We start from the raw sequence: 17,813 nt of genomic DNA, 5'->3' as shown, positions 1-17,813 counted from the left end.
ATTTGCATATAGTACTATAGGTTCTTATATTTAGTTTATGTGAATTACATCCTAAACAAACATTTAATTACGTGCATGTATGTACATATGTAAATATATATACATATATATACATATCATACTATACATATAAATATGTGTGATTGACATTCTCTCTTTCTGGTACAATAAATATATGTGGTTCTAGGTTTAGATTGATAGAAGAGTTGGAGGTTCTTCTTTGTTTTTCCAGGAAAACCACCAATGTATAACTTTTCCTACTCCTCATTATTATTTCACCTATACAGCTCTTCTACATAATTCTTTTTAGGCTCCGACATCTTCTCTTTCATTTTATGCCTGTTCGTATTTCTTTCTGCCTCATCAAGAACAACATTTCCTTTTGCTTCCTGAACAAAAATTATATTACTTGTAGTTTAATCGTATTATAACTTAAATATTTATCGAACTGTACCCACCAAATAACTTTTTGTAATTTTTTCATTGGGTTCAAGTATCAATTTCTGCTTGAAACGCTCTATCAACTATAGGAACAAGAAACAAAGTTTATTTCAGCTGTAAAATTTATAAATATGTAGTGTATAAGAATCAATTTAATTACAAATGGATCAACCTCTTCTTCCATCCTCTTTCTCCATCCTTTTTCCTTCCTGTGCACATCCACCTGCACAACAAAAAAGAATAAAAGAAATATAGATAAAATATTTTAGTATTAGAACATTAATTATGACTATAATATTTCCGATGTATGTATGTGTACACTGAAAAACAACATATAGAAGAAGTCGTCTTCTCCCCATCCACCACCTTCCTTGGCCTGCCAACCTACCTTTTTTTACTGGAGTGCTTCTTTTTTCCTCATCCACCTTATTTTTCCTCGGCCTTCCTATCTTCTTTCGCATTGGATTATTCCCTTCTCCTGCTGGCACTGCAGAACTACTCCCTTCTTCTGCTGTTTTCTTCCTTGGCTTGGGAGTCGGCTTCTCTGGGTAGACCTCATATAATATAAAGTCTGTGACTTCCACTACTGATCGGAATAATCCCCGTGATTCCCTATGAATGAAATATTGCAGTAACACATCAAGTAAATGTTGTCAATGTTCTTAGGCAACCATGTGTAGAGTTTTTAATTTCTAGATGCATGCTCTGAGAAATCCAGCTTGTTCAATTCATAAAATTAATGGGACTTACTGAATCATATCTCATAGTTGCGCACTGCAATCTCTCTATAGTCCACCCTTCGGTTCTTTGCTAAATTGTGTACCGATGACTCGTTTTGGGCAGAACGAGTTGGTCAGAAGTATACTACTATCAAGAAAATTAACCACTTACAAGTTTTCCACAAAACCCACTACTTTGAATTGGACAAAATTATTTACTAACCAGTTGGATGCTATTAGCTAAGACCAGAAGATCCTCTAGAAGGGTAAAAGAAACCGCGGCTCTTCCTGCTACTGGATATTTTTGTCGTTTCTTAGGTTGCTGCTGTGCCCATACACACATTTTAAGTTATATTCTTAAAAACCTAGAAAAAGTTTGATATATATATCTATACACATATATATATATACAGATAGTGGAAGCACCATTTGACCGGGTTCGTAAGGATGGAAAATTTTTTCATAAGGTCTTTTGAAAGAAATGGCTCAGCTGCCACGACAAAAGATAGCTCGTATAGATAATACGTAATTAGTTCTAAATCAGATTAGATTTAGACCTAAAATGTTATGATAGTAAAAAAAAATTACTATAGTTTATCATACTTAGTCAATGTGAGATTACACTATAAACAAACACTTAAGTAATGTGTATATATATAACATCAACTAGGTAACATATAAATATGTGCATATATATAACTATAGGTTCTTATACTTAGTTGATGTGAATTACATCCTAAACAAACACTTAATTACATGACTATATATAGATATGTAGATCTGTATATATGTCACACTACATATATAAATATGTGTATATCTTGTTTGTCATTCTCTCTTTTTAGAATGATAAATTCTTTATTACCAGTCATGCTTTTGTCTTTCTCTGTTATCAAACATCAAACATCAAACATTCATTATATGTAAAAGAAAAACACTTCAATTTGTGCACATATATAGATATAAACATTTATATATGTATCGCCTCAACTGTGTACATATATAATATGTTAATACCTTGACTGACTTTCTCATTTTCTGGAATGAAAAATTCTTCGTTGCCCATCGTGCTACATCCCTCATCTGTTACCAAATATGAAGCATTCATTACACTTAAAAGCAAGAACAAAAGCAATACATACACAACACATGATTGCCAAAATTTGAGCATTAGTGGTTTTAGGTCTAGTTCGAAATATATATATCATTATCAATTTGTTGAGTTAAGGGAGACTTACAAGTAGTTCTAGGTTTAGATTGATAGAAGAGTTGGAGGTCCTTCTTGGATTTTCCAGAAAAACCACCAATGTATAACTTTCGATGCTCCTCATTATTATTTCTCCTGTACATCTCTTCCACAGAATTCTTTTTAGGCTCCGACATCTTCTCTTTCATTTTATGCCTGTTCGTATTTCCTTCTGCCTCATCAAGAACAACATTTCCCTTTGCTTCCTGAAAGAAAATTATATTACTTGTACCTTAATCATACCATAGCTTAAATATTTATCGAACTGTACCCACCAAATAACTTTCTATAATCTTGTCATTGGGTTCAAGTATCGATTTCTGCTGTAAATGCTCTATCAACTATAGAAACAAGAAACAAAGTTAGCTTCAGCTGTAAAATTTATAAATGTATATTGTATAAGAATCAATTTAATTAAAAATGAATCAACCTCTTCTTCCATCCTCTTTCTCTTTCCCTTTTCCTTCCTCTGCACATCCACCTGCACAACAAAAAAGAATAAAAGAAATCTACATAAAATATTTTAGTATTAGAAAATTAATTGTGACCATAATATTTCCAATGTGTGTATGTATATACGCGAAAAAACACCATACAAAAGAAGTCGGTTTTTCCCCATCCACCACCTTCCTTGGCCTGCCAACCTTCCTTCTTACCGGAGTACTTTCTTGTTCCCCATCCACCTTATTTTTTCTTGGCCTTCCCACCTTATTTCTCACCGGAGAACTACTCCCTTCTCCTGCTGGCACTGCAGAACTACTCCCTTCTTCTGTTATTTTCTTCCTTGGCTTGGGAATCGGCTTCTCTGGGTAGACCTCGTGCAGTATAAAGTCTGTGACTTCCACTGCTGGTCGGAATAATCCCCGTGATTCCCTATGAATGAAATACTGCAGTAACACATCAAGTAAATGTTGTCAAGGTTTTTGAGTAACCATATATAAATTTCTAATTTCTAGATGCACGCTCTAAAAAAGACTTGTTAAGTTCAAAAAATTAATAGGACTAACTGAATCATATCTCATAGTTACACGCTGTCGTCGCTCTATAGTCCAACATTTGGTTCTTTGCCGAATTGTGTACCGGTTATTCGTTTTGGGAGAAACGAGGTCGTCTGAAGTGAACTCCCTTACCCTTTTCTGTATCAAGATGGAGCATTTTAAAAAGTTATAAAAAAACATATCGAATCCTTAGCACATATGCATATTTCGATACTTACTCCAACCATTGCTCGTACTTGATCGAAGATGTTGGATGCTTCTGATCCTTTAGCGTTTGAATTTTGATTTGATGCACCTGCCCCTTCATGTTGCTCAATGTATGGCTGTATTTCGAAACCAGAGAGTTCTAGACTCTCAATTTTTGTGTGGGACATGTTGTACAGGGATAGATAGATAGATAGATAGATAGACAGAGGGACAGAGAGAGAGAGAGAGAGAGATGTTTATCTGGAGATGAATCAAGTAGTGAACGGTCATATATATTGAGGATGGCAACCTTGGATGGATTCTTCATTTTTTTTCTTTCCTTTCTGTCTTGTTCTAAAAAACGTCTTTGATATTTTTAATCTAATTTAAGAATATTGTGAATGAATATGGAAATTTTATAAAATTTAATGTGTTTTTAGTTAAATTTTTAATTTTATATTTATAGTTAGTTTTAATTCTTAAGTAATACATTTATAATTTAATTAATGATACATGTACAATATTCAAATTTTTTTAATTGGCTCAAGATATAAAGAGAATGTTTATATTAATAGTGAAAAATATCTTACCTATTTTATCAATATCAATAGACATTTTTTGTTCATATCAAAAATTTATATGTTTTCCTTCTAGTGAAAGCAAAATGATTCTTGACCGCTCAACATTAACATAACAATGAAATGTATCTATTGAATTTAATGCTATGGATTTTGCATATCTATCATGTCCAAAACTAGACACTGAAATGCATGTACCTTATTACCTGCAATTAATTACCCTTTTTTGCTTCTATGTAATTAAAATAACTTCCTAATATTAATTTCTCTCATTTATCTTCATTTATAACCTATATTATACATATAAATTGCAACTAATTAATTTCTTTTCTCTTTTCCTTTTCAAGTGTGTAAAGGTAGGATGAATTTCTTTTATATGGCGTGTACATTCGGATCAATTTTTATATATAATTAATATCAAACTTATAGAAATTATGATAAGTTTCATTTTTAGTTAATAAAATATATATATTTTTTAGTAAAAGATACATATACTTGATGTTTTGAATTGCATAATTCTCTTATATTTTAGTAAAAAAAGGTATTTGATATTTTAAATCTAGTTTAGGAATATTGTGAATGAATACGAAAACTTTATAAAATTTTTGTTTTTAGTTAAACTTGTAATTTTATATTCATAGCTAATTTTAATGCCTAATTAATTATAATTATGACTTAATTAATGATACATGTACAGTATTCAATTTCTATTTTAGTTGGCACAAGATATAAAGAGAATGTTTATACTAATAGAGAAAAACATCTTACCTATTCTACCAATAGACATTTTCTGTTCATATTTAAAATTTATATATTTTACAGATAGTGAAAGCTTATTGATTGCTCAATAGTAAAATGTATCTATTGAATTGAATGCTGTGGATTTTGCATATCTATCTTGTCTAAAACTGAACACTAAAGAGCATGAACCTTATTCCCCATTATTAATTACCGTTTCTGTTTCTATTTAATTAAAATAACTTCCTAATATTAATTGTCGGCATCCGTCTTCATCTTATAACCTATAATTATTAAATTTCTTTTCAATTTTCCTTTCAGGTGTGTAAATGCTGACCGATTTATTTTATAGGGATGTGATTTGAATGAGTTTTTACATATAACTAATGTTAGACTTATACAAATTGTGATAAATTTTGATATGTTGGAGATACCATTAGTTACTAAATCCTTTCTTTTAATTACATAATACATATGCATGTATTCACAAGGATCATCATATATGTTTTATGATGAGTATATTCAATGTATGTAATGTGCATATTAGATACGATTATTATTATTATTAGGCAGCACAAGTTGTCTGTACTTAAAATACATATATCATGTGCAAATAGTGTTAACATTCATTGCATGCGTGCTAGCTACTGGGCATATGTTATGTACGAAAATGAAGTTATACATCATATTAAACGCATATATCATATGTAAACTATATGCTGCACGCATACTGGGAAGTATATTATATGTAAGGAATGAGATTCTTAGTAGCAAGTCAAAATGGCAATAGAAAGAGATCTCTAATGATAAAGGGTTTAATATAACAAAAATATCTAAAAAATTAAGAAAGTATAAATATGGTGATTAAAATCTATGGTGGTCTGGGAGACGAAGACCCTCCTTCATTGTTGACTCAAAATCTGGATAGCTTTCTCTAATTCTTCAATTGTGGAGCCAGTAATTTTATTTGTAAAACCCACAACATCAATTTTAACCCACAACATCTTATGTTGTAGATTTAATAGCTCTATCTACTCGGTTAATTAGCAAATCGAAATCTTTATTTGCAAAAGACAAAATAATGTTCTCATTGCATTGCATCGTTGGTAGATTCAAGTTCTCCAATAATTGTTTGTCTATGATCTCCACAGTCGTTTTCTCTATTTCTATTGCTGCCTCTTCATCAGTTGCAGCTGCAACAATCAAATCAATGTCGTTAATTTTACCGTTAGATTCTTACCTAATATGATCACCATATAAAGAGTTCATATGAGGAGATAATGTATAGATAGAATAATATTAACAAACGATGTATTACTTATATAATACTTAATTAGTTTTAAAATTATATTAGATTTAGACATAAAATGTTATGATATTACAAGAGTAACTAGTAAGAAAGTATATGATTACTATAGGTTATTATAGTTAGTTAATGTGAATTTACATCTTAAATGTAAGATTACATTTTAAATAAATACTTAATTGATGTTCATATATGTGTAACATCTTAAGCAAAAGCAAAAGCAATACAAAAAGAATATATGATCGCCGAAATACGAGTCTTAGTGGTTTTAGGTTTAGGTTGAAATATTATATCTTTACCCATTAATTTAGTTAAGAGAGACTTACAGATGGTTCTAGATTTAGATTGAAAGAAGCATTGGAGGTCCTCTGTGTTTTTTTCACAAAGACCACCGGTATATATCTTTTGCTCCTCATCATTATTTCTCTTGTTATCTTTTTCATTGATTGAAATACCTTTATTTGAGTGTAAGCTCATCCTCATGAATAGCTCTTCTAGGGAATTCTCAATAGACTCTAGAATCTTCTCCTTCATCTTCTGATCATACCTCTTCAATACACGTCTTGGCTTACAGTTTGAGTTACACTTGTCTGTATTTTCTTCTATCTCATGAAGAATAACTTTTCTTTTTTTCTTTCCGCTTAAAAAAAAATTTTACTTATAGCATAACCGTGTAACAACTTACGTATTTATCAAATTGTACCCACCAAATAAAAATTTGTAATCTATAAAAATAAAAAACGAAGTTATTTCACCGATAAAATTTATAAATGTATAGTGTGTAAAAACCATTCTTATTACAATAGGATCAATTGATTATTCTGCCCCCTTTCTCTTTCCCTTGTTGTCTTCACTGTCATCTATAAGTACTAAAAAATGAAGTCACTGTAATTTTCTTTTACATGCACCTATTAATAACTACATATTATGTAATGAGGCTAAGTGAGTTACTTGGGCTTAATCATTCTCATTTGCTATCTTCTTTATCTCGGAATCTATGGATCTTGTACCTGAAGAATTCATCATCTATACAATCACACAAAACCAAGTTAAATCCAATAATCTGCACATGAATAAAAATATCAATTTCAGTCTTATATGTTAATTAACTACTTCATCAATGACAAAAGGCATATCTCCTGCCACCCCCTTCTGGTTTTCTTCCTTGGTTGATATGTGTAAATTAACAGGCGAACTAAGTACATTTTGATCAAAATCTTGCACATTGAGAAACTATTATATGCATTTCTATCTAAGCATCTTATATATATACACACATATATATAATAAATACACTCCACTCACTGATGGAGTCTTTTCTCTCTCTCCATCTTCTTCCTTTGTTCCCTCACCACATGTACCTTGCACAACAAAAAAAATAAAAGAGTCTAGATAAAATATTTTACAATCAAAAAATTAATGATGACTTTAACATTTCCAATATATATACACTCAAAAACAACATACCGAAGAAGTCTTATTTCCCATCCACCCCTTTCCTTGGCCTGCCAACTTTCTTTCGTTCTAGGGTACTCCCTCGTTCCCCATCCACCTTATTTTTTCTTGGCCTGCCAACCTTCTTCCTCCCTAGGGTATTCTCTTCTTCTGTTGGCACCGCAAAATTACTCCCTTCTTCTGCTTTTGTCTTCCTTGGCTTGGGAGTTGTCTTGTTTGGGTAGATCTCATAAACTATAAAGTTTGTGACTTCCACAGCTGATCGGAATAATCTCTACTGATTGGAATAATCCTCGTTATAGATCTCATAAACTATAATGCTTTTTGACTGCTCAACAATAACATTACAGGTTAGATCATCTACTGAATTAAATGTTAAGGATTTTGCATATCTATCAAGTCCAAAATAAAGGAGTTTATGGAGAGAAGAATTTTTTCAAAAAAATATGATTACAAAATTTACATATTTTTAGTTAATAAATTGTATACAGTAAAAGATTCATACATACGATATGTTGAATTGTTGATTCTCCTAAATTTTCTTTTTGCGAAAAATATATTTAATATTTTAAATCTAATATAGGATTTTGTGTGAATATGAAAATTTTATAAAATTATGTTAAATTTTTAATTTCATATTTGTAATTAATTTTAGGCTTAACTCTTACATTTAAAATTTAATTAATGATATATGTACAATATTGAAATTTTTTTAGTTGGCACAAGATATAAAGAGAAGGTTTATAGAAAAATAATTTATGTTTATATCCCAAATTTATATATTTTCCTTCTGCTAGAAGTAAAGTACTTTTTGACAGCAATAATATTACAGATAAAATTATCTATTGAATTAAATGCTATGCATTTTGTGTATTTATCATGTCCAAAACTGAACACTAAATGCATGGACCTCATTACCTATTATTATTTACCTTTTTTTTTGTTTCTATTTAATTAAAATAACTTCCTAATATTAATTTCTCTGTTCCATCTTCATTTTAAAACCATTAATATATATATTAATTAAAAATAATTAATTTCTTCTTTACTTTTCCTTTCAAGTGTGTAAATGTAGGATGAATTTCTTTTATAGGGTGTGAACATTTGGATGAAATTTTATATATAACTAATATTAGACTTATATAAATTACGATAACCTTTATTAAGTTGGAGACACCATTAATTACTCAATTTTTTCTTTTAATCACACTTTATATATACACGTGTTCACAAGGATCATCATATATATCTTATGATGTGTATAATACATGTGTGTGATGTGGGTATTAGATATGACTATAGTTATTATTAGGCAGTAGACTTAAAATGCATAGATCGTATGTAAATAGTGTTATCATTCATAGCATGCATGCTACTCGACATATTTTATGTAATGAAGTGAAATTATATGTAAATTGTATTAACATACTGATAGGTGTATTATATGTTCAGAATAAAAATATTAATACCAAGTCAAAATGGCAATAGAAAGAGATGTGTAATTATAAAGAGTTTAATCTAATAAAAATTTATGAAAATTTAAAAAGATAAAAAGGATCTAATCTAATCAAAATGTCCAGATATTTAATAAAATATAAAGGATTTAATTTAATGAAAATGTTTGAAAATTTAAGAAAATTATTTTGTTGATGCCTCTATTTGCTGCTACCTCTTCATCCATTACCGTTGCAATAATTGAATCAATAAGATGATCACTATGTAAAGAATGTATATGAAGAGACAATGTATAGATAGAATAATATTGACGAAAGATAGGTAGTGTATATGATACTTAATTGATTCTAATATCATATAAGATTTAGATAAAAAAATTTATGATATTACAGGAGTAGCTAGTTAGAAAGTAGAAAATTGCTATAGGTTATTATACTTAATTAAAGTGAGATTGTTGTCTTCCTTGGATATTTTAAAGCAGTTTGTTAATACTGATACAATTAACGAACTTTGTACATCTTGACTTGTAATTTGACGAAATAAACTAGTTTACCTAAAGCAATGAGTTTGTAGAGAGAGGAATTCTTGAAAAAACATATGGAGATTTTATGAAAATTTATGCGTCTTTAGCTAAAATTTGTAAATATTTTAATAAAAGATATATACATTTGATATTTTAAACTGCATGATTCTCTTAATTTTTAGTTAAAAAATGTATTTGATATTTTAAATCTAATTAGGAATATTGTGAATGAATATGAAAATTTTATCAAATTTATGTATTTTTAGTTAAATTTGTAATTTTATATTTATACTTAATTTTAATGCTTAAGTAATAAAATTTATAATTTAATTAATGATATATGTACAATATTCGATTTTTTTTAATTGGCACAAGATATAAAGAGAAGGTTTACATTAAGAGAGAAAAATATTTTATCTGTTTTAGCAATGGACATTTTCTGTTTACACCCAAAATTTATGTATTTTCCTTCTAGTGAAAGTAAAATACTTTTTGAGTTCTTAGCAATAACATTGCAGATAAAATATATCTAGTAAATTAAATACTATGGATTTTACATATCTATCATGTCCAAAACTGAACACTCAAATGCATGGACCTTATTACCTATTACTACTTACCCTTTTTGTTTCTATTTATAGAAAATAACTTTCTAATATTAATTTCTCTTAATATATATTAATTACAAATAGTTAATTTCTTTTTATTTTTCCTTTCAGGTGTTTAAATGTAGGGTGAATTTGTATATATAACTAATATTAGACTTATATAAATTATGATATGTTTATCAAGTTGGAGACACCATTAATTACTAAATTTTTTCTTTTAATTATGCAATACATGTAACGGCCCTGGAAATTTAAATGAAGATGTATGTATTAAAAATTTTAAATGCGGAAGCGAAATAAAAATTCTGATTAACATCCCTTACACAATAACCAAAAATGTATTCAACGTATGAAAGAATAAGCTAATTAAAAGAAATACTCGAAATAAAAACTATAAATAGAACTATAAAATCTTTAGGCGTCTAACTCGCCGTCTTCCTGCGGAACGGGCTCGGGAACCACGTCTTCCGGATCTGAAATGGTTAAGTAAGGAATGAGCTACACTAGCCCAGTAAAGACATCACACTATCTCACTGCCACAGAAGTAAAGGTTGGTAGAAAACAAAAACGACCAATGGAGCATAATTTATAACAAACTCATTTATTAATAATAAAAACCTTTACGATCCGCCTCGGGTTGGCTGTTTTCGGCCGAATTCGGCCAAACTGGCATTGGTTCCTGCGATAAAACAACCTTAGGGCCCTCGGTGGGCAGAAAAATCACGGAAAACCAAGACTTACCGGCGGCGCAGCTCTCGGGTGCGGCGGCTTCTCCGGCGCGAGTGGCGGTTTGATGTTTTGCTCCGGTCAACCTGTAGAGAAAAGGACGGTGATAACAGTGGTGTAAAAATTGAATCGAACGGGAACCAGAAAGGGCCTCATCAGAGGCAAAAATCGAGGGATGCCGCGGCGCCGCCGCTGGACTTCGGTGGTGTTTTTCGGTCGATTGGCGGACGGTTTGGCTCCAATTTGGCCATAGGCGGATTCAGCATCGAAAAAGAGCCAAGGGGAGAAAATTTACCTCGTTTGGCGGTCGAAAAACCCTCCGGTGCGGCGGCGGGTGGCGGCGGCCGGCTCCTCCTCCGACTGGTTCTTCTTCTCCGGCGAGGGTACTGGCGGCTAGGGTTTGGGGTCGGGTGTGGGTGAGGTTATTTATAACCTTCCCCTATTAATCTCAGCCGTCCATCACGATTTAATCTGCACCGTCCGATCGCGATTAAAATTGGAACAACTCTGGGCCGTCCATCGCGATGCGATCTGGGCTATCTGTGCGTGATTCAATCTGGGCCATCCGCACGCGTGAGATCTGGGCTGTCCGTGCGCGTGAGATCTGGGCCGTCCGCACGCGTAAGATCTGGACCGTTCGATCACGTGCACGCGGATCGCTCATGTGGCTCCGTCCCGCGTGGCCTCCCGCGTCAGCTTCTTTGCCATACGGCGTGTTCTGGTTGGCCGGGGCTGCTGACGTGACTGCTGACGTGGCACAACCTTTCTTAATTGCGTTTTGACCCCCCGATTTCTGATTTTCCTTTCAAAAACACCCCCAGAATCTAAATTTTCACCCCTTTTTCCCAAAATCAATTTCAATTAAATCCCAAAAATAATTTTACCCTATTTTATCATTATTATTATTTTTATTTTTATTAAATTAAATTAAAACCTTATAAATTAAATATTAAAAAATTAAACTTTAAATTCTAATCTAAATTAAAAAATAAAAATAATAAATTTGGGTGTTACAATACATATGGATGAATTCACAAGAATCATCATATATGTTTTATGATGAGTATAACATGTATGTAATGCGGGTATTAGATATGATTATAATTATTATTTAGGCAGTGTACTTAAAATGCATATATCATATGTAAATAGTGTTATCATTCATTCATGCACACTACTGGGCATGTTATATGAAAGAAAATGAAACTATATGTAAATAACATTAGCAATCTAGTAAGCATATTATATGCTCAAAATGAAATTATCAATAGCAAGTCAAAATGGCAATAGAAAGAGATCTGTAATGATAAAGGATTTAATCTAATAAAAATGTCTTGAAATTTGAGAATACATAAATATGATGATTAAGATCTATAACGATTAGAATTGACAAAGACCCTCCATCATTATCGACATCAAATCAGCACAGCTTTCTCCGGCGAATCCATCCACTTAAATCCTTAAGACTCAAGTTCTTTAGCAGTGGAGCCAGTAATTTCATTTGCAGAACCCACAACATCAATTTTAGGCCTAACAGTATCATTTGTAGATTTAACTTCTCCATCTGCTAGGTTTATCAGCAACTCGAAATCTTTATTTGCAGAAGTAAAAATGATTTTCTCATTAGATTATATCGGCTTCTCTGGGTAGACCTCCTGCAGTATAAAGTCTGTGACTTCCACTGCTGGTCGGAATAATCCCCGTGATTCCCTATGAATGAAATACTGCAGTAACACATCAAGTAAATGTTGTCAAGGTTTTTGAGTAACCATATATAAATTTCTAATTTCTAGATGCACGCTCTAAAAAAGACTTGTTAAGTTCAAAAAATTAATAGGACTAACTGAATCATATCTCATAGTTACACGCTGTCGTCGCTCTATAGTCCAACATTTGGTTCTTTGCCGAATTGTGTACCGGTTATTCGTTTTGGGAGAAACGAGGTCGTCTGAAGTGAACTCCCTTACCCTTTTCTGTATCAAGATGGAGCATTTTAAAAAGTTATAAAAAAACATATCGAATCCTTAGCACATATGCATATTTCGATACTTACTCCAACCATTGCTCGTACTTGATCGAAGATGTTGGATGCTTCTGATCCTTTAGCGTTTGAATTTTGATTTGATGCACCTGCCCCTTCATGTTGCTCAATGTATGGCTGTATTTCGAAACCAGAGAGTTCTAGACTCTCAATTTTTGTGTGGGACATGTTGTACAGGGATAGATAGATAGATAGATAGATAGACAGAGGGACAGAGAGAGAGAGAGAGAGAGATGTTTATCTGGAGATGAATCAAGTAGTGAACGGTCATATATATTGAGGATGGCAACCTTGGATGGATTCTTCATTTTTTTTCTTTCCTTTCTGTCTTGTTCTAAAAAACGTCTTTGATATTTTTAATCTAATTTAAGAATATTGTGAATGAATATGGAAATTTTATAAAATTTAATGTGTTTTTAGTTAAATTTTTAATTTTATATTTATAGTTAGTTTTAATTCTTAAGTAATACATTTATAATTTAATTAATGATACATGTACAATATTCAAATTTTTTTAATTGGCTCAAGATATAAAGAGAATGTTTATATTAATAGTGAAAAATATCTTACCTATTTTATCAATATCAATAGACATTTTTTGTTCATATCAAAAATTTATATGTTTTCCTTCTAGTGAAAGCAAAATGATTCTTGACCGCTCAACATTAACATAACAATGAAATGTATCTATTGAATTTAATGCTATGGATTTTGCATATCTATCATGTCCAAAACTAGACACTGAAATGCATGTACCTTATTACCTGCAATTAATTACCCTTTTTTGCTTCTATGTAATTAAAATAACTTCCTAATATTAATTTCTCTCATTTATCTTCATTTATAACCTATATTATACATATAAATTGCAACTAATTAATTTCTTTTCTCTTTTCCTTTTCAAGTGTGTAAAGGTAGGATGAATTTCTTTTATATGGCGTGTACATTCGGATCAATTTTTATATATAATTAATATCAAACTTATAGAAATTATGATAAGTTTCATTTTTAGTTAATAAAATATATATATTTTTTAGTAAAAGATACATATACTTGATGTTTTGAATTGCATAATTCTCTTATATTTTAGTAAAAAAAGGTATTTGATATTTTAAATCTAGTTTAGGAATATTGTGAATGAATACGAAAACTTTATAAAATTTTTGTTTTTAGTTAAACTTGTAATTTTATATTCATGGCTAATTTTAATGCCTAATTAATTATAATTATGACTTAATTAATGATACATGTACAGTATTCAATTTCTATTTTAGTTGGCACAAGATATAAAGAGAATGTTTATACTAATAGAGAAAAACATCTTACCTATTCTACCAATAGACATTTTCTGTTCATATTTAAAATTTATATATTTTACAGATAGTGAAAGCTTATTGATTGCTCAATAGTAAAATGTATCTATTGAATTGAATGCTGTGGATTTTGCATATCTATCTTGTCTAAAACTGAACACTAAAGAGCATGAACCTTATTCCCCATTATTAATTACCGTTTCTGTTTCTATTTAATTAAAATAACTTCCTAATATTAATTGTCGGCATCCGTCTTCATCTTATAACCTATAATTATTAAATTTCTTTTCAATTTTCCTTTCAGGTGTGTAAATGCTGACCGATTTATTTTATAGGGATGTGATTTGAATGAGTTTTTACATATAACTAATGTTAGACTTATACAAATTGTGATAAATTTTGATATGTTGGAGATACCATTAGTTACTAAATCCTTTCTTTTAATTACATAATACATATGCATGTATTCACAAGGATCATCATATATGTTTTATGATGAGTATATTCTATGTATGTAATGTGCATATTAGATACGATTATTATTATTATTAGGCAGCACAAGTTGTCTGTACTTAAAATACATATATCATGTGCAAATAGTGTTAACATTCATTGCATGCGTGCTAGCTACTGGGCATATGTTATGTACGAAAATGAAGTTATACATCATGTTAAACGCATATATCATATGTAAACTATATGCTGCACGCATACTGGGAAGATACGAGAGATTTAAGCGACAGAAATATTTACTAACCAGTTGGATGTTATCAGCTAAGACCAGAAGATCCTCTGGAAGGGTAAAAGAAACTGTGGCTCTTCCTGCTACTGGACATTTCTGTCGTTTCTTAGGTTGCTGCTGGTGCCCCTACACACATCAAGCTGTAATCTAAAAAACCTAGAAAAAATTTGATATATATATATATATATATATATATATATATCTATGCACATATATATGCAGATTGTGGACGCACCATTTGACTGGGTTCGTATGGATGGACAATTTCTTCATCAGGCCTTCTGAAAGAAATGGGGACAGCTGCCACGGCCTCAGATGCAATATTTTCTCCTTCTGCAGCTAACCGTTCTGCCTCGGCTGCTTCGCGTGCTTTCTTCTCATTCTCTTCTTCTTGCACCTTCGCTCGCAACTCCCTTACCCTTTTCTGTTTCAAGGGGGAGCGTGTTAGTAAATTTATTTTAAAAAAACCCACCGGATCCTTCGCGTATCTGTATAGTTCGATACTTACTCCGACTATAGCTCGTACTCGATCAATTAAGTTTGATGCTTCTGATCCTTTAGAGGTTGAATTTCGGTTAGATGCACCTGCCTCTTCATGTCGTTCAATGTGTGGCTGTATTTCGGAACCAGTGAGTTCTGAACTCTCAATTTTTGTATGAGACATGTTGTAAATTGAGAGAGAGATAGGGAGAGAGAGAGAGAGAGGGAGAGAGAGGGACACGCACAGAGAGAGATAGAGAGAGAGAGAGAGAAATGTAAATTGAGGATGGCGGCGTTGGATATTTTATTACATATATCTTTTGTTTTTTTTTTTTTTTTTCCCCTTATTTTAGAGTAAAAGAAACATATTTTATTACATTTTATATTTTTGTCTTAACCTAAAAAATTATTAACTTTTATTTTTTTCCGTCCATCTACGTCTCTTTTCTCTTTTTTCCCTCTTTCAATCCATCCCCTTTGCCCACTAATAAATCTGACCAATTAAAGCTAAAAAATCTGCAATTATTTAATAACAAATATAGTTTTTATCTCAGCCTACTAAGCCTTATATATTATGTGTGTGTGTGTCTGTATATATTTGTAGTAGCATAATATTTTCATATATATATATATATTCACATATTGATAATTAAATAATGCCCTCTAGTAAAAATTTTGAGCACAAATAAAATAATAACTTTTTGTCTTATTTTATTATAAAGATATTCTTGATACATATTTAGTTTTTCATTATCAAATATTTTTTTTTGAAAAAATATATACACGTGTGAACAAATAAATAAAAAAATATATATGTGAATACAACTTCGAACTAATCTCAAATCCTTCTATGCCATGAAAAAAATATAAATTCTTATATTTAACTTAACACGTATATGATTTTTAACTCTAATCGTGGTGTTTATTAGTGTCGCGAGAAGATTTTCGTTCTTTTCTTTTGTTATGAAAAACAAACAGAATTCGAGACTCAACATGGTTACCAATGCAGTTGTCTATCACATGACTTCCCTAAATAGCAAAAACTTTCATATCAATGTCTTAGGTTGCAAAACCATTAACTTCCAGCATGCTAGCATTACAGTGCCAGATGAAAGTCGTAATACATAAGCCACCTATTTGGTTCGATCAAATGGGATCGCCATCAGTGAGTCCGTAATCTCAACCGACGGTGACTGCATCTCCATCGGAGACGACACTAGAAACTTGAACACGACGAAGGTTGTGTATGGATCTGGTCATGGAATAAGCATACGTAGCATTGACAAGTATGACAACGAAGAGCCTGCGGAAGGGATCTCAGTTGTGAATTGTACTATCAGGAACACCACGAATGGTGTGAGAATTAAGACTTGGCTCTCCACTCCAAAAAGGTTAAATGTGTCGAAGCTGCACTTCGAGGACATTATCGTAGGAAGTGTCGGTGGTCCAATTTTTATCGATCAGCAATACTGCCCACATAATTTGTGTAAATTGCAGGTACGTATAACCATACATAATTTGTTTGATTCAACCTAAAACTATGATCAAACTTCTCATATATATATATATATATATATATATATATATATATATTGCATTCTTTTTTAGGAGATCCTCATTTTTTTAGATTAGAAATGATGTTTTCAAGAATATTCGCGGCACCACTACAACTAAAGTGGCGGCCAGCTTTTCTTGCAGCATTGCCCTGCCGTGCGAGAATATTAAGATTAGTGACATTAACCTCCTATACAGCTGAACGGAAGGTCATGCTACATTTGCATAACATAAAGCCCAAACTTTATGGTAAGCTGAACCCTCTTGCGTGCAAAAATTATGCCTAGGTTTCCACTTTAAGTTGCCCCTATGTATAGCTCTCTTAGAAAGGAGCTAGCGATAATTACTCAAGTGCGTTATGAATGAAGATATATTTTTGACTGAAAGTTTTGTACTTACCGTGGATTTGCATTAGTGGATTATTGGGTCTCTAGATGTATAAGTGAGTTTAAATGAGAACGAAATGAGTTGAAATTAGGATGCTTTATGTTCCCTTAGACAAATTAAATATATAGAGGTCTGCAAGTTGCTCAAAGCAAGTTCATTAGGGAATTTTGAGTAAAAATATCCCGAGCCTTCAAAATTGAAATACTTAATTATATAGAAGATAAGCAACAACATAAAAAAAAAAATATCTTATGTGTTTTATTCCACTTTCATGAATTATGTTGCGCTTGCTAATTAATAAATATTAGAACTAGTTA

General features: G+C 31.3%; 2 protein-coding genes across 6 annotated transcripts; both read right to left on the bottom strand.

The window, feature by feature from the left end:
- Positions 1 to 449: 449 nt before the first annotated feature.
- On the bottom strand, positions 450 to 4,088 carry LOC148240388 (uncharacterized). Of its 5 annotated transcripts, none has more exons than XM_088209991.1 (10): positions 3,623 to 4,088; positions 3,414 to 3,542; positions 3,003 to 3,293; positions 2,837 to 2,887; positions 2,682 to 2,747; positions 2,399 to 2,612; positions 2,178 to 2,243; positions 1,192 to 1,482; positions 830 to 1,053; positions 450 to 664 (listed from the first exon to the last, which is right to left on the bottom strand). In XM_088209991.1, the coding sequence occupies exons 1-8, from the start codon at positions 3,776 to 3,778 to the stop codon at positions 1,475 to 1,477; spliced, it is 981 nt and encodes a 326-aa protein (XP_088066117.1). In that variant the 5' UTR covers positions 3,779 to 4,088; the 3' UTR covers positions 450 to 664; positions 830 to 1,053; positions 1,192 to 1,474. The 5 variants fall into 5 exon arrangements, with proteins under 5 accessions (XP_088066117.1, XP_088066118.1, XP_088066119.1 ...); XM_088209992.1 differs by having other exon boundaries at positions 830 to 1,308; positions 1,384 to 1,482; XM_088209993.1 differs by having other exon boundaries at positions 830 to 1,305; positions 1,384 to 1,482.
- Positions 4,089 to 12,260: 8,172 nt separating this feature from the next.
- LOC148240387 (uncharacterized) lies at positions 12,261 to 16,102 on the bottom strand. Its single transcript, XM_088210046.1, has 6 exons — positions 15,584 to 16,102; positions 15,311 to 15,499; positions 15,091 to 15,201; positions 13,033 to 13,137; positions 12,824 to 12,952; positions 12,261 to 12,703 (listed from the first exon to the last, which is right to left on the bottom strand). Exons 1-6 carry the CDS (start codon positions 15,737 to 15,739, stop codon positions 12,608 to 12,610), a joined length of 786 nt encoding a protein of 261 aa, XP_088066172.1. The 5' UTR covers positions 15,740 to 16,102; the 3' UTR covers positions 12,261 to 12,607.
- Positions 16,103 to 17,813: the final 1,711 nt, after the last annotated feature.

The sequence above is a fragment of the Carica papaya genome, chromosome 8, assembly GCF_054855325.1.
Source record: "Carica papaya isolate Zhongbai chromosome 8, ASM5485532v1, whole genome shotgun sequence".
NCBI classification, from domain to species: Eukaryota; Viridiplantae; Streptophyta; class Magnoliopsida; order Brassicales; family Caricaceae; genus Carica; species Carica papaya.
This window is presented reverse-complemented; position numbering and strand designations above follow the sequence as displayed.

Bases quoted from the DNA above. Each gene is read 5' to 3' on its own strand.
- LOC148240387 (XM_088210046.1), bottom strand. From the start codon at position 15,739: ATGTCTCATACAAAAATTGAGAGTTCAGAACTCACTGGTTCCGAAATA. The intron at 13,138-15,090 runs GTTAGTAAATAT...TTCGAAATACAG, and splicing joins TAGCTGATAACATCCAACTG to CCATACATTGAGCAACATGA. The intron at 12,953-13,032 runs GTAAGTATCGAA...ATCTTGATACAG, and splicing joins AAGTACGAGCAATGGTTGGA to AAAAGGGTAAGGGAGTTCAC.
- LOC148240388 (XM_088209989.1), bottom strand. From the start codon at position 3,778: ATGTCCCACACAAAAATTGAGAGTCTAGAACTCTCTGGTTTCGAAATA. The intron at 2,613-2,681 runs GTGGGTACAGTT...ATTTTCTTTCAG, and splicing joins AGATTATAGAAAGTTATTTG to GAAGCAAAGGGAAATGTTGT. The intron at 2,244-2,398 runs GTAAGTCTCCCT...ATTTGGTAACAG, and splicing joins ATCTAAACCTAGAACTACTT to ATGAGGGATGTAGCACGATG.